Raw genomic sequence first — 18,054 nt, forward strand, 5'->3', positions numbered from 1 at the left:
ATCTATCTATTATAGAAAAAAAGCTATCGATTGTTACCGAAATTTTATGAAGAAACTATAGATTATATAGAAAGGAAATTGAACATTCAAAACTGAAACTGGACGGGGTGTTATGAATTTTTTATGAAAATGTTAATAGTTTGTTACTAAAATCAAGATATCGGTTGGTTATCTACGGGTTATGTTAGCACTATTCGTTTCTTATGGACGAGTTATCGCTTTGTCGTAGGTGTCTTAGACGAGCTATCGATTTGTTATCGAAATGATGTAAATTTATTATTGATAAAAAAATTTATCGATGAGTTATCGATCTTTAATGGACGAGTTATCTGTTCGCAATCGAAAAGTTACGCATTATGTAACATACAGTTATCCATATGCTATCAAAAAGTTATCGATTTTCAATCAAATAGTTATCGACGAGATACACATGTTTATCGGTTTGCAATCGGACTTTTTATCGAAAAAAAGAAAGAGGTATTTTCAATAACTTATCGTTTTGTTATCAAAAGAATATCCATTTGTTATCAAAATAGCATCTATGTTTAATAGATAGTGTATCAATTAGCTATCGAAAAGTTATCGATAATTTATATCATGAAAGAATTATGGATTTTTTATTACAAACTTGCCGATTTGTTATTGAAGGGCTATAAATTTGTAATCGGTGCGTTACCGATTAGTTATAGAAAAGTCATCGATTTCTCATTATAATCGAAAATTAATTGACAAATTATCGATTTATTATCGGAGTAGCACTAATTTATTATCGGCGTATTATCGATTTCTTAACGATGACTCATCGGCTTGCTTTCTTTGCAACAAAAAAACTTAAGAAGGACTATTAATTTGTAATCGGTGCGTTACCGATTAGTTATCGAAAAGTTATCGATTTCTAATTATAATCGAAAATTTATTGACAAATTATCGATTTCTTATCGGAGTAGCACTAGTTTGTTATTGGCGTGTTATCGATTTCTTAACGATGACTCTTCGGCTTGCATTTTTGACAACAAAATACTTAAGAAGGGTTATAAATTTGTAATCGGTGCGTTACCGATTAGTTATCGAAAAGTCATCGATTTCCAATTATAATCGAAAATTTATTGAAAAATTATCGATTTCTTATCGAAGTAGCACTAGTTTGTTATCGTCGTGTTATCGATTTCTTAACGATGACTCATCGGCATGCATTTTTTTGCCAACAAAAAAACTTAAGAAGCCTTAATATGAATAGAATTTCTAAAGTTTATTTTACAGTAATTTTTAATTGAATAATCTTCTTCTTGCTAACGAAAGCCTTAACCCGCTATATACCACACATATAAGTTGTAGGTAAACATTTACAAACCCATTATTACGATCATATCGCTCAGCTTACATGCGCAACATCTAAGATTAATTTGCTAGGAAATTTTCATTGGTATTCACCCTTTTTTGCTGATTTTTCTTGCTAGCAGCGCTAACTAAAAATTTTTCACATTAATCATTTGAAGTGGCAAAGCGCGTTGGTTGCTAATGACAATTCACGCCACATAATCGTATTCATTATTTTTAAGACGCAGCTCATGTGCATAACAAAGAAAGCTTCAATTGCAACTTACGAAGAAGGTGGGCTTTGTGGAAGATGTTTAACGTTTACACATGTAACCAATGGAAACAGTCAAAAACAAAAGGTAAAAGATGTGAAGTTTTATAAACGCTTACGTTTTTGAGACGTGGAATGAAAAGGGTTGGGGCGCGAACTATTTTTTTGTATCATAAGGAGAAAAGGATGTTTATATGAAGTGCTCATACGTATATATGTATGTATGTAGAGCCCAGACAAATGTGTATGTACGTGTTGTAAGTGATTTACGTTTTGTTTGTTAAGTTAAAAGCATTGTTAAGTCGTTTGGTAACACTTGAAATTGACAAAAGAAATTTTGTTTCATGAAATAGAAACAAAAGTGTGGTGACTTAATTAAATGTTTCAAAAAAAAAAAAAACAAAACGCAATGCCGTTAACTGATTTAACTGCACACGCTTAAAATTACAATACACTGACAGTTGCCAAACGACGGTGAAGTTCTTAGAAGTGTAAATGATAATGAGCTGATAAAATAAAAAAATATATTATCATCATCAATTGGCACTACACCTCATGAAAGCTTTTTGCCGTTTCATAAAAAGTCATAACAGCTGTCCCTATTTCGCGATAACTGAGTCTTTATGCGAGCACTTCCTTCTAGCCTTTGTACTTATATTTGCTGCAAATCTTCATATCTGCGTAAAACTCATACAGCACATCGTTATTCCTTACTCGATAATCGCCGTCGGCAGCACGGACAATACCACAAATCTGCCGGAGAATTTTCTCTCGAACACTTCAAGAGCTATCCCATCTTCCCTCGAAAAAGTCCGTGATTCCGGGCACTACATCAGCACAGATATGATGAGCGAATTGTAGAGCTTTACTGTTGTGCGTCGAGAAAGAACTCCAATTTTCCTGCTCAGTCCAAGGTAGCACTCGTGGGTAAAAGTTATTCTTCGTTTTATTTCTAAGCTGACATTGTTTTCTCTGTTAATGCTAAAATTTCTTTGTTAGATCTGAAATCAATAGCCGTCAACAATGACGGGGCTGCCAAGGTGTGAATGCGCCGATTCATTCTTGGATGACAGCAACCTATCATCAACATTAACTGCCGCTTGATACCCGAAGCGGATTTCAGAGATTTTTTGGGCATCTGTCATTCTTTTTTAGCGATAGTTGACACCCATTGAGATCACCCAGGGAAAATAAGTTTTTCTGCTGAGCGAAGCCTTTGGGCCATAGGAGTATATTCATTAGACTGGGTCGATTTATTAACCACGAAATATATCTTCTGGACATTTTTTCTCTCTAGGCAAGTATTTTTTCTTAACTTAACACTCTGGTCAGGAAAGAAAAAACTTGACGGAAATATGTCTGACATAAAATCGATAGTAAAAGGGGTCAAACAAATCGTTTCAACGGTAACTGGGCTAGTACCACAATATGCCAGTAGAGTTGCCTACCGGATTCCCGGTGAGTAAGGCAAGTAATCCGAAGAAATTGTAGGGATTCAGGGAATTGTCAGTGCAATCTTTAGATTTTCCAACAAAATTGTCAACTTCACCTACCTGATTATTTTGCAGGCAAGGTCCTGCCAACCACAAGTTCCTCACGGAAGGCCTCCTCTTAGCTGAAAATTGTTTTGCGCTGTTTATGAACATACTCTCAACTCAAACTCAATAGGATTTTGCCGTGCCAACTAGTGTGTTACGATGCCATGGCATCCAACCAGAAAAACGCTATCAAACTCATGTCCCAATCTCTACTTTGGCTAACAATACTTAGCATTACTGTCATTGGTGCGAGATCATGCAGAGCCGCCTGGCTATCGATAGAGATTGTCACGCTGTCACCGGTCTTATTTAATGCACCATTATCGAGCACTCTCTGAGTCCGAAAGACGCATGGATATGTCATATGCCGGCAGTGTTGGAAGGAGCCCCGCTTCCAATCTACATGCCATTTTAGATCCATCTGTAGAAATGTCCATGTCAAATCACTGAGTGAACTCGCGTATCTTCCTTGAAGAAAGAGGGTTGTGTTTTTGTATCAAAAGTCTCATAAGATACAATATCAAATAGTCCTATCATGCTTTCATATAGGAATCATTAACATTGATCAGGATATATTCGAGCTAGTAGGTACGTGTTTTTCAAAGGTCCCACCTCCGAAACCTTAATGTATTGATAAATAGATGAAACGACTTGAAGCCGCTGAAGGGCATAATCACTCGAAGACTTTTGCTTCTCACGCAATTCGCGAGTTGTAACCTTAAATGCGATATTGAGCAAATTATACTCCTGATGTCCGTTGATGCTCTCGATTGGTGTCAGTTGTCGGTAAGGAGGGATTGGTGGGTTTTACCTTGAAACGGCCAAAATTTCCTAGGAGTTTCAGCACCGCTTAATGATCATAATTCCATGCTAATTGGTGTCTTCTTATGAATAGTTCAGAACACCAGGAAGTTTCATTCCGCTGTCAAGCGAAAATCATTTCAAATTTTACTAGATCAATATGATAAGTCGAGCCCGATATAGTCGGGCTAGTATCTTAATGGTGGTTGTTACCGGAACGTACTGGATTTATAACCGCAAAAAAACCATCAACATAGAAAACACGCGCAAAACTTTCGCCTTTATCGCTGCAGAAAGGAGAAGAGGAAGGCTTAAATTATTCATTTTCGAAATTCAGATCCAAATTCGGATCCGCAATAATTTTGATATAATTATCATCCTAAACGATTTGCGTTCCCCTTGCAAGGCATGTGTTGTATTCACTACTTAGCAAAACTATTATTATAAGTTTAAGTTGAAACTGTTTAACTAACAATAATGGAAGTATCTTATTTATTTATTTTCAGGGAAGAGTTTTACACTCACAATCACAGTATCCACAAATCCTCCACACATTGCCACCTACAATAAAGCGATCAAAGTGACAGTGGATGGACCGCGTGAGCCTCGCTCAAAGACTAGTAAGTATGAGAAAAAATTTAAATTTTAAAAATTCATACAATACAAACACACATCGACACATACATAGATATAAAAACAAGTAAGCGACATAAATACAGGGGATGTGTAGAAGTATAATATATTTAGAAGAAAATCACAATCAAAACATATGACATGCGCTTACTCACATATATACATATGGGGTATTCCATCCCATTTCGACCAATTTTGAACCCGACCCCTTTAGAATTGGCTGAAAGTTTTTCTTCTTTTTCTAGCTTACGAAAGACATTTTTCAGAATTTTTTTAAATTTTTTCATCCAACTCAAAAAAAGTTATGAATTTAAAAAAAAACACCGTTTTTGTTTTCAAAATGCTATAACTTTTTCGAAAATTGACCGTTTGGGATCTTTCTAAATTTGTTTTTAAATGTTCGTTAAATGTTTTCGGAAAAAATATAAAAAAATTTTTAAGGTTTTTTTTTTTAATTTTTCAGTTTTTCGAGATTTTTCGAATTTCGCCATTTTTTTTTTTCTCATAAAAAACTTCAATCAATTCTGCAATCATTCCCACTAATCCCGGAGTGGGCCGATTTTTTTTTATATTTTTTTTTTTATTTAATTGAAAAAAAAATTTCAAAAATAAAAATTTTTTTATCAATTTTATTTATATAACAAAAAAAATGTAAGAAAATGATTTTTAAGTATTCTTTTCTTTATATATTATGGTAATCTACAACTTAGATAACCAGGATTAGTGATTGACACAGTAAACATATAAGTTTTCTAAAAATAATGTAACAAATTATGAATTTATTTACTTAAAAATCATTTTCTTACATTTTTTTGTTATATAAATAAAATTGATAAAAAAAAATTTATTTTTGAAAAAAAAACTTTTTTGTTTTTCAATTAAATAAAAAAAAAATCGTCCCACTCCGGTATTAGTGGGGATGAGTGGACAGTTGATTGAAGTTTTTTTATAAGAAAAAAAAATGGCGAAATTCGAAAAATCTCGAAAAACTGAAAAATTACAAAAAAAAAAAAACTTTAAAAATTTTTTTGTATTTTTTCCAAAAAGTACATTTAAAAACAAATTTAAAAAAAAAAGATCCCAAACGGTCAATTTTTGAAAAAGTTATAGCATTTTGAAAACAAAAACGGTTTTTTTTTTTAAATTCATAACTTTTTTTGAGTTGGATGAAAAAATTTGAAAAAATTCTGAAAAACGTTTTTCGTAAGCTAGAAAAAGAAGAAAAACTTTCAGCCAATTCTAAAGGGGTCGGGTTCAAAATTGGTCAAAATGGGATGGAATACCCCATATATACCATGGCAACATATACATATGATCATAACCTTCTTATCAAGAAGAAAACAAGGCACAAAACGCTCTTTGTACATCCATATTTACATTCAATTGCCTACGAAGTATTTAATTTAGATGCCTTAAGTAAAGTATGTGACTGCAACAAAACAACTACAATGACAACAACAATTTATTAGTTGCAAGATAGTAAAATGCTTTACATTTATTTACCGCACTACTTCACTTTAACTTTACTTCATTTCTTATTTACCGGCTTGCATTTATTCTCAATGCGGACAAACTCTTGTCCTGCGCATACAAAAGTTCTTCATACTGCCAAGGCAATTTTAATGCTCCTCCTTTGGCTATTGTCAAACTAAACAATTCATCTTTAAGAATATTCATTAGCAAATCCTAACAAAACATATGCAAAGAAGGCATACTTCTTTATACTATATACATAGATACATACGTATGTATGTATGTACAATAAACAAATCAAAAGCTCCAGCACATGAATAAATGCATTCTAGGAATAAAGGGCTGTTAGATGCTAGATGTTGGAGAGTGTGGGATAGGGAACTATTTTGGCGAGTGAAATACGCTTTTGTAACTCATTTTGTTTGTCTGCCAGTGGTCTGTAAATCCTTCTATATTAAACTTTTCTATAGAATGCCTTCTGTATCCTAAAGCACAGTGGGATATAACAGCAATAAAAAGCAGTAAAATTTAATTAAAAACTAATCACAACTTCATATGTGCACCCTTAACTTTGTTTTGAGATATGATAGAGTTTAAATTCACTTTCTAAAATCTTTGTAATAATCTCTATGAAAAGTAAAAAAGCAGAAAATTTAGGTATTCTCGAATATTCCAAAAATACGTGTGAAATAAAACTCGGCAAGGTTAGAGCAGCGGTAATGGTAAGGAAACACCTAACTATACTCGTGTATGCTATGTTACATCAGCATCGAAGACCTAGAGGGGAAAAAAGCAGCGTCCCTTATCCTGGCATCCTGCTACATGGCCCATAACGGGGAAGCCCCAAAAGGAGAGTTCAAAGGACTGGTGAGTCAGAAAGGATGGTTTATTACAGGGATAACATAGCGTATGGAGAGGTGACGATATTAACGATAGAAGTGAGTTCCACTTTTGTTATATACTACAGAATAGTATACAGGCGGCTAAAAGGAGTAGCGTGCCCACAAATATTAGGTCAAGGTAGAGCATGATATATCGTGGTATGATTGAAGGTTCCTTGACAGGCCATCCATCTCAGACTAGGTATATATCAGCTTCAGCATCTCCCTAAAGAAGGTAGAGGAGAAGGGGTAAAACTGTGGAAAACTCAGGGTATACTGGTTACAAATTTTAGAACTATAAAGCAGGAAGACTGGGCAGCATAAAGAGGTTTTCACCGTAGAAGAATTGGAGGAGTGGATCAACTTATTATCGAAGGCGCTGATAACTACGTGTAACAGAGCTTGTTCTGAGAAAATTCAAGGGGAAAGCAAATTCATAGTGGCGAAGTAAGTTCTCTTAGATCGCAGGTAAAAGAGGTGTTTAAGCTGGCAAAAGTTGCGGAAAACCAGGAGTACTGGGACGAATATAGAGAACTGTAGAGGATCTGCAAACGTGAAATCAATAAACCGACCAGGGTTTCTTGGGAAAATTTCTGAGCGGATATAAAATACTCCATCTGAGGAAAGTTCCATCGAAGTGTGATGCAGTCCAGGGACTGATAAAAAAGGACATCGGAGAGCAGTCACACAGTAGGGAAGAGTCCCTTGAGGCACTACTTATTACACACTTCCCATCAGGAAATGCTGGGGAAGAGTTATGTAACAACATCTTTGTTTCTAAAACAGAGCGAGAGGTACAAGGATTGGTGAAATGATTCAAATCGGCACGTCCAGACGAAATATTCCCGGCTTTGCTGCAGATGGTAGGTGGGAAGATTGTAGAAAAACTTGGAATAATCTTTCAGGGTTGCATAAAACTGAGCCATGTCCCGCAACCTTGGAGACCGTTTCGAGTAGTCTTCATACCTCCATACTGGAACACCAGGAATATCTCCTAGGTGGTTTTCTAGAAATTGCTTTGAACAATACTCGAAACGGGCAATCATGGATAGTCTGGATTCAACTAAAGTTCATCCGGCCTTAACAAATTATATCGGCTCTATGTTAAGCTGCAGACTGATCACTTCACGAACGGGTCTATGGGAGGCAACAAAATTTGTAAGAAGAGGGAAATCGCAGGGTCAGGTTTCATCAACAAGTCTGTGGACGCTGGTCACCAACCAATTGTTTGGGCAACTCTCTCATTGAATATTCACGGCAGTTGTCAATCCCATACTATACAATGGGGTCCTTGTTTGGTGGATCGACACAAAAAAGTACTTATATCAAAAAACCATAGGGGGTATGCAGATTATCAATATTTAGCATAGTGGAAGCCCTTAAAACTATCCGAACAGTAGCATTGCATGCCATTGTGCACATCGCGCCTGCAGACCTAATGGCAAAAAATATAGCATTAGCGCCAGCAACAAAGCTTAAGGCCTCGGGGCAGCTTGAGTGCAGGCTTTATGGCCATAGCAGTATAGTGCCATCTAATATATGGCGAACGGATTACATGGTTCCGAGTCTGAGCTTCAAAGAACATCTTAGGGCCACACCAAAGCCGGAGGGTTTGCGCATGAAGGCGGAAATGGTAGAACATAATATGCACGTGTATAACGATGGTTCCAAATTAACGGAAAGGGTCGGGTCTGCTGTTTACTGTAACGATCCATAAATAATTAGACCCTACACGCCGCCAGATATCTTTCAGACAGAAATTGTAGCCGAGAAAGGGCAGCAAAAATTTTGGAGAAAGCATGCTTAAGCTGCAGTTTCGTCAATATATTGATAGTCAGGTGGCGATCAAGGCAGTAATCCCACATAGTGTTTCATCAAGAAGTGTACTTCGTTCGTTTTATTTGTATACCTTTTGGATTTCAAATCAGCTAAAAACAAGTAAAAAGGTCGTTATATTAATTTATTTTATTTTATTTATTTCATTTTATTTTATTTTATTCTATTTTAATTTATTTTATTTTATTTTATTTTACTTTGTTTTATTTTATTTTATTTTATTTTTTTATTTATTTTATTTTATTTTTTAATTTATTTTATTCTTTTATTTTATTTTATTTCATTTTATTTTATTTTATTTTATTTTGTTTTATTTTATTTTATTTTATTTTTTTTATTTTATTTAATTTTTTATTTTATTTTATTTCATTTTATTTTATGTTATTTTTTTTATTTTATTTAATTTTTTTATTTTATTTTATTCTATTTTATTTCAATTTAATTTAATTTCATTTATTTTATTTTATTTTACTTTGTTTTATTTTATTTTATTTTGTTTTTTTTTTATTTATTTATTTATTTTTTTTTTTTTTTTTTTTTTTTTATATATATATTTTTTTATTTTTTTTTTTTATTTTGTTCATTTTGTTTATTTTATTTTTTTTTATTTGAAATCAAATCAAATAAGGTTGGCGGAGTTCAGAGAGTTCCATTGCGTACAATTTTGATTTGTCTGTTTTTATCACAATTTATCACTTCAAACCAGCTAAAAACACTTAAACAAGTAAAAGGGTCGTTATATTAATTTATTTTATTTTATTTTATTTTAATTTATTTGATTTTTTTTTATTTATTTTATTTTATTTTGTTTATTTTATTTTATTTTATTTTATTAATTTTTCTTATTTTATGAAAATTGAAATCAAATCAAATAAAGTTGGCGTAGTTCAGAGAGTTCCATTGCGTACAATTTTGATTTACATTTTTTTTTTATCACAATTTACTTGTACCCTACTTTTCTAAGCTACGTACCCACTGTGCAATGGCTTTTCATCATCTCACCATCATTCAACACTTTTCATTGTGCTACCCCTTTGGCATCCCAATTTCCATTTACTAAATATTTATAAGCATGCAAATATTTTACTTGGCATATGTTAAACGTAGACATTTTCGGACAGATAAGTTTTTGTAGTAGAATAGTTGGGAGGATATTCATTTTCATACATACATATGTACGTACTGACACTCACTAACTCAAAAGCAAACTCATTTTAGGTCGGCAGTCAAGGACAAAAGGATTGGCCAAAACTGCTGAATGCGAGCTAAATGAAATAGTTGCAACAATTGAATCCACAAATGATTTATCTTTTGCCTGCAAATGCAGAGAAACTAACTGTGAGCCACCATAAGTTAGGAGTTTTTACTCATGTCTAAGTACCATAAAGTGCAAAATTGAATAAGTCCACGCTGTCACTGAAATCAAACTGGTTCCAATTTGTATGAACGACAAATTTCAAGTACTGAAGTTTCCAGAAACAGAATTATGTCCATAGTGCTGCGATGTAGATAGGACTAAAGCTCAACCAGGAACTCAACAATAACTCTGCAAAAATCGTTGGATAATGTGGTCCACTTGTGTCATACTGGAGTACTCCATGGATTACGTACTCAACTGAATTATATGCTCTAGTCCTGGACATCGCTATGTGAATTAGACCATTTTTTTTTTTTGAATTGTAGTAAATTTTGAAGCACTCGCTTGGTTCATAGCGAGTACTCCATACATGCATGCATGGAGTACTCGCGATTTATGCAGGGAACCTTGGTAAAGTACATGGATTCCATTGTTTACTATTAACTAAGCTCAAAGTTGTTGACCTAGTTTACAACTTCGTTAATGCATCGTTTTAGCAGTCTCCACAGTTTTGCAGACACTTGCTATTAAGAAGTCTTCAACAGGGATCAACGTTTCGCATTCAGACATTTTATGAAATTCTTGACAAGCTTCCCTAAAGATTTTTTGGCTTAGTTCCGATTTAAACATGTAAAGTAATTTATTGTGGGACAACCTCTTGCTTAAAATTCCCTTTGCTTTTATTGACAAAGCAAGGCTGGCTTAATAGTTGAGTTTAGGATGAATACTAGTTCTGCGGTAGTTTAAAACTAGTTAGCTTGAATGCAGGGTTCGTACGAACACACACACCCCTACACACTAGTAGACATGTTTTTTATGTTTTTAAGTTTTGGTAAGTTTGTTTCAGCCGTTAAAACAATGGTTTGTCCTTTTTAACCAGACGAAAGGTTATAATTGTATAATGAAGGTGAACATGGTGAGAGTTGAAATAGTTGATTATTTTATTTAAGAAAATAAAAGCTTTGGTAAAAAACTAAAAATGCAAAATGAGTGTCAAATTTGGCTCTTACTGGTTGATTTTAAAATTTTGGCGACGGGGAAGCGAAACTTCAGTAATTTAATAACTCAAGTAGTTTTAAAATAATTAAGAGTACTCGTACATTATTTTCTAACTTTAGGTCACATGAAATGTTTTTTAATCTTAGTACAATGTTTGAGGGTATGAGAAGACAAATTTGACTCTCAGTTTTTTTACCGCTAGCACTTTCCTGGAACTTAAAAAGAAAATTCCATTAATTTGACAAAAGTTAGAATTTTTGTATTTCATAAATCGTTAGAGGAAACTGATAAGATCAGACAACTATTGCAAGTGAGAAAGTTCTCTATCTCTTAGACTTTCTCATAACTCGCCTTTTTAATTGGACATTGTGGAAGCGCACTGCCCTCAAGTGGCCCAATGACACCAGGTTAATCCTGTTTCATTATGTTTTTTTTTTTATTTATTTATTAATTTAATTATTCATTATTTTTTTCCCCAATTTTTGCTAAATTTGCATACACATAGTAATAAGTGTAACGTTCCTGCCAAATTTCATCATGATATCTTCAACGACTGCCAAATTACAGTTTGCAAAACTTTTAAATTATCTTCTTTTAAAAGTAGGCGGTACCACGCCCATTGTCCAAAATTTTACTAATTTTCTCTTCTGCTTCATGCGTTCAACTCATCTACCAGGTTTCATTGCTTTATCCGTGTTTGGTAATGAATTATAGCACTTTTTCGGTTTTTCGAAATTTTCGATATCGAAAAAGTGGGCGTGGTTATAGTTCGATATCGGTCATTTCAGGAACCTACATACCAAATTTCATCAAGATACCTCAAAATTTACTCAAGTTATCGTGTTAACGGACAGACGGACGGACGAACGGACGGACATGGCTCAATCAAATTTTTTTTTCGATACTGATGGTTTTTATATATATTGAAATCTATATCTATCTCGATTCCTTTATACCTGTACAACCATCCGTGATCCAATCAAAGTTAATATACTTTGAGTGCAAATCACGCTGAGTATAAAAAGGGAGCTCGACTTATCAAATGTGTTTGCGGGAGAGTTATTATCTTTGCACAAACACCGGAAAGATTCGTTGAGTTCGAAATTCACTCTACATTGTTTTAAAAGAGGTTTGTAGTGTCTCGTAGTTCGACAGGGACACAAAAGTTCACTTCGCTCAGAAGAAATGGGCTTGAAATCGATCCATTCAGTAGTTTTGTCATAAATATTACGACAAGCATTTCCCTTCGACTAGAAGAGTTGGAAGATTAATAAGTTTTAACCGATTAGTGTAAGGTAGAAGATTAAATAAAGTGTCCCATTGAAAGTTCTTTAAGGCAAATAGTAAAAACTGTTTTTGTATTGATTCGAGCCTGTCAGTATGGACTTGAAAACGCAGATTCGAGGCTATTGAGCCATACTCTAATATCGGTCTAACCAATGTTGTGGAGAGGGTTTTCGTAACGTAGGGGTCGTTAAACTCTTTTGACTACCTTTTCACAAATGCTAAAACACCTTTAGCTCTATTGACAGTGGCAATTATATGAGAGTTGAAGCTAAGTTTGCAGTTCATTGTGCCTCCCAAGTCTACAAAAACATTTAACCATAAAAGAAAAAAATCGAAAAGCCCGCTCAAAATAATTAAGACCTAAATTTGTTATACAACAACAGGAACAAGACCTAAAGTTTGAGTTCTTCACTGTCCACACTGACGATCTCTATGAGTAACTAAATACTGTATTGTTATATGATTTTAGACATCTCTGTTACGCGGTTCACTGTATTACTGCGTAGAACACCTTTTTGCGTAGACTTAATATGTAAGAGTGAGTTTTTAGTAAATTTTTCTGGATTTTGTGTTGTCCGGATTTTAAGTTGGTCGGGATTTCTGAAAATTGTAGGGATTATGTATATTCGGGTTTTTTGAAAGTAGTTTTCGTGATAATTATTTTTAATGAGTTAAGAAAATATCATTGTTTATTCGACTTTAGTCGTTCCACGGAATTGTAAGATCTTTGTATTTGTCTGCAAAACAGAAGAGCATTAGAAAATGTAGCAGCGCTGCATGCAGAATTTTTGCATCGCTATTTTGTGCTTTAGGATATCAAATTGAAAAATTTTTTTAATGCATACATATGTACATATACATAGAAAATACAAGCAATTTTCTTGAGACTATTTTTTGCCTACTTTGCCACTTTTTCGGTTTTTCGAAATTTTCGATATCGAAAAAGTGGGCGTGGTTATAGTCCGATATCGTTCATTTTAAATAGCGATCTGAGATGAGTGCTCAGGAACCTACATACCAAATTTCATCAAGATACCTCAAAATTTACTCAAGTTATGGTGTTAACGGACGGACGGAAATGGCTCAATCAAATTTTTTTTCGATCCTGATTATTTTGATATATGGAAGTCTATATCTATCTCGATTCCTTTATATATGTACAACTAACCGTTATCCAATCAAACTTAATATACTCTGTGAGCTCTGCTCAACTGAGTATAAAAATCTGCTAATAACGAATCAGGCAGCCGATGACTACACCATACCTGCTTACAGAGACCAAAGGGCCAGACGATGGAACCGAGAGTTGGGAGCAACTTGTACGATGAGGAACGTCGTAGTAAGTAGTGTACCGCTGCAGCAAGGCGCGACATTTGAAAATGTTATCGTCAGGCGAAGAGCGCTTCCTAGTTAGAGAAGAAACGTGAGTCAGATGCGAAGAACATCAAATGTTGGCTGATAGGATTATTACTCGAAAGTCGGCGGATGACGGAAGGTTTCAAGACCGGGACAGGAGTGCAGCAGCTATAATTGAAACAAGGTAACCAATGTACGAAGAGCTCTTACGTATTTGTTAGGAATGGAGATAGTGAATCTGATACAACAACACCTGAAAGCGGAATATACGTTCCATCTCCCGACTTGGGAAACGGCATTAACGGCGAAAACAATGTAGCCTTGTGTAGATGGCAAGCGGAAATCATACTTGCGAAAAAGTGATACTTTGGATCAACTAGGCAATTGAAAGTAAAGTCCTCTCTCATCGAGAAAAAAATCTATCTCTATAAGTCTCTCATCAAAAGAAGAACTCGGGAGTTTTCCGAAAAAGGTCTTTAATCCTTCTTGTATTGCCCCCGGCGTGATTAATAATGACCTGTATCACTTTCGTCTCACAAAGTATTCTTATCGAACTCCGAAGCACAAGGGCTAGTGGTGAAGGAAGACAGTATCCCTCTTCATGCTTCCAAACAACCATATGGACATCCATGTCGATGGAATAACGCTAGCGACTGTCTTAAACCCAAAAATACTGTGTGTGAAATTTGATCAGGATCTACAATTTGGCGAGCATGTATCCGCAGCTGTACCCAAACTCCAGAGCCGTAATCCTCAAATCTCTTGCCGACAGCACTTGAAGTAAAGATAAAGGTACGCTCATTACCACTTACAAAGCAATTGAACGACCACTCGCATGCTACGCGTCCCCGATATGGTCGCCGAGCCTAAGGGTTAATCACTGGAATAAACTATAGGCCTGTCAAAACATCGCTCTCAGAACTGCTACGGGTAGTCTTCTTATGTTCCAGGAACATAATTTACACAGTGAGGCGAGAGTACTCCCATTAAGGGAGATTAAGGGAGATAAATTAAATGCTAATAAGTTTATGCTTAAGCCAGGGCATTCCAACAGTCATCTACTTTAGGAGGCCTCCACTCACTAAAGAGGCCATATCCGCCAAACATTATGAGAAAATACAGCACCTGAGAACTCAGTCGTATGAAGAAAAAGACCACAAACAGTTTTTCAGAGATATCCACGAATACCGGCCGAACCTCTATGCTAGGAACTGCCCAGCGAACCCCGTCCTTAAAGTCAAATACCCTAAACTCGTAGTAGAGGAAAACAACCGTCTCATGGAGACGCGCGTCACTCTAGCTCAACTTCGATCTAGATACTGTAACAGGTTAGACCCTTACTCATCCAGAATCAAGCCCGTAATACGTAATGTATATCCATCTTAAAACTTGTCCCCACATGACACCAACCATCTTTTCAATTGAAATGTAGAACCAACGCCTCTAACACCCCTTTCCTTCTGGCTCACCCCTGTTGAAACTCCGAGCTTTCTTGGTCTCACTTTAGACGATATTGATAATACATCATGAATTCAACTTTCAAGAGCTTTTGGGGGATCTTCTGATCATGTTTGTATTGTGACGAATATTAGCAACATTAAGGGATACTCTCATCTCTAAGCCAATACTAAGCAGTGACTTGTATGCACATCAACAAATCAATCATTATGTCTACCCATATCTCCATACGAGCAGCGGAGAATAACGCGCAAACACATGCATATATCTGAGACACTCCCAAAAGTATGCAATGGTTGTGCAAGTGTCGCTCACACATACAAGCGCATAGGGTTTGAGAGAAGCTATAAAATCGTGCATCTGTAATTATAGCTGAGAAATTTATAGCTGATAACCAACTAGTAAATTCTAGAAAGAGAAGCGCCTAGAAATATGTCAACGAGGAAACCAAACAGTATAAAAAGCATCAACAGTTGAGCCACGACAATCAGTTTGATTTAAGCAAGCTATCAGTTGCGAAGTATCAGGGTTATTGTGAAGTACTTTATAAAGGCCGTTTTGCATTATTGAACAGTGGAGTTATTTATTCAAGAGTTTAGTGATTCGAACGTTAGTAGAAGGTTGCAAATAAGAGGAATTGCACTAAGTTCGCTACAGTGTTATATAATAGAAGAGCATATGTTTTACTTTCGACTCTCAACGACAAATTAAAAAAGCATGTGGAAGTAACAATGTATTTTTAGGTATGAAAACATATTTAAAAGTACTTCCAAGTGTAACTGCAAAACTTTTCATCAAACCCATGGGTTTAATTGCGCAAAGTTACTACATTTCAACCAAATAATGGATAACACCTCTCCCATTTATGTGCGGGTTTTCGATAAAAGCTTCAACTGCAGTTGAAGCTGAGGTCAGTTTACTTTTGATGCATTATTGAATTTTAATGCTGGTTACAATTTAAGTTTTTAATTTTTATTCGATGCCAAAAGTAAAATAAGCTCGCACTGGTCCTGTGTGTCGACTTTTGCATTGGCGTTAGGTGGCACTAATATGCTGAAGAAAACAGCTTAATGAATTTCATAGCAAGGTATTTATTTTTCTACTCCTATTTTTATCAAAGCGGGTAAACATTATACCCCCTTCTCACCGTTGAAAATACATCCCCACCTTTTCGGATAGCGTACATCTTCTGTCTTTGTTCATTTACTTCACCTGGTGATTCCACCATGTTGCTGGGTTTATTTTGACGAGTTTTGGGGTTGTCAGAAGTTAGTGAATAACAGAATTGTGAAAATCATTGTTAAGCTAAGCTACCGCAGCCATATTTTGTTAAAAAAAATACTGAATCGCGCTACAGGTTGAGATATCGAAATGAAATTCAGCTCAGTCCGTCAGTTACTCTTTCTATTTGATATCCATATTTTTGCTAATGATATTGGGCCAATGCTAGTATGAGCGACATTTCCAAACTGTAACGATATTAAAACTTAACAGTACAGGACAGCCTAATTATAAGCGGCCTTCATTTAAATGTCAATTTACAGAAAAGTTTTTAGGCGATATCTTCCAAGCCGTTTGAGACATGCACTGATCGTTACAGAACTCAAGTACGCCTTTGTTACTCATATTGTATGAACGGATTTTGGCCTTATCAGGTTTACCGTTTTGGTCAATATATTTGCATAATTTTTTGAAGCTAAGTGTTCATTCTTATACCATGCACTTAAAAAGTTCTGAAATTTTGGGTATGTTTTTGATGACGATATTAATTAAAACAAAATTTTAGAGACATCTGCGGAGCATTGGGCAAAAAAAATTAATTTTTTTTGGCTCCTGTGACCAAGTTTGCAAAATTTCAGGAAGTTTGATCCAGAATCTCAAACATGAAAAAGCTGCAGACGTACTGACGAACTCAGTCACAAACTTTCGATCATAATATCTACTATATATTTGTGAAAGTATGTCTGTATGTATGTTTGGATTTGCAGCCTAAACCGTAGAATAGAATCGAACGAAATTTTACCATGACATACCCTAAGTGCGTCAATATATGGTAGGCTATATAAAAAAAGTTTTCGACAAGAGGCGTGGCACCTCCCATACAACTGGAATTGTTCGTAGTCAATATATCTGAAAGTATTAAGGCTAGACGACTGAAATATATAATATATGAGACCAATCCCTACCCCCTCCAGAAAAACTGTGTATAACGAAAAAGGGGGCTTGGCACATCCCATACAACTGGAATTTTTCGTTGTCAATATATCTGAAAGTATTAAAGCTAGACAACTGGAATTAGGTGAGGAGGTATATAAGACTATTCCCTACCCCCTAGGGAAAAATTGGGTATAGCGAAAAAGGGGCGTGGCATCTCCCATACAAATGGGCGTTGGGATTAGTCTAATATATCAGTCTATATAGTACTGCTTTTATTTATACCCGAACGACGTCGGGTACTCTGCTAGTAAGTAATATAAGTAAAACAACATTTGGTATTTTCACTGTCTTTGTAAAAGAGAGTACATAAGCACGCCCGCGTGAATAGCCCAACTTAATCATTTATTTAAAATTTCGTATTGCTTTTAGAGAAAAAGTACAAAGTTTACAAACGGCGATGGTTACGGACAAGTTCCTGAATTTCACTGCTCGGGGCTGAGTATTGAACTCGAAATCTCCAACATTAATACTTTATACTAGTGTAAACCCAGATGCCTTTATCCACTCAGCCATATGAATGCCCCCCTGTTCGCTTTGCAATTCGTCTCTAAGTATTGCCTTTTTGTTGCTATTCCTTTATTCACCATTTAGGTATATACTTATTATATATGTTTTTTAATCGTAATTGTA

The 18,054-nt window shown here is 35.1% G+C and overlaps 1 protein-coding gene across 1 annotated transcript in view; it reads left to right on the forward strand.

The window, feature by feature from the left end:
- Positions 1-18,054, forward strand: part of RunxA (Runt related A) — a 68,292-nt gene that overhangs the window by 25,214 nt on the left and 25,024 nt on the right. The window contains exon 2 of the mRNA XM_067780609.1: positions 4,434-4,547. Coding sequence (XP_067636710.1) covers positions 4,434-4,547 — 114 coding nt within the window. The remainder of the gene's footprint in view (positions 1-4,433; positions 4,548-18,054) is intronic.

The sequence above is a fragment of the Eurosta solidaginis genome, chromosome 4 (assembly GCF_040869045.1).
Source record: "Eurosta solidaginis isolate ZX-2024a chromosome 4, ASM4086904v1, whole genome shotgun sequence".
Classification (NCBI taxonomy): Eukaryota; Metazoa; Arthropoda; class Insecta; order Diptera; family Tephritidae; genus Eurosta; species Eurosta solidaginis.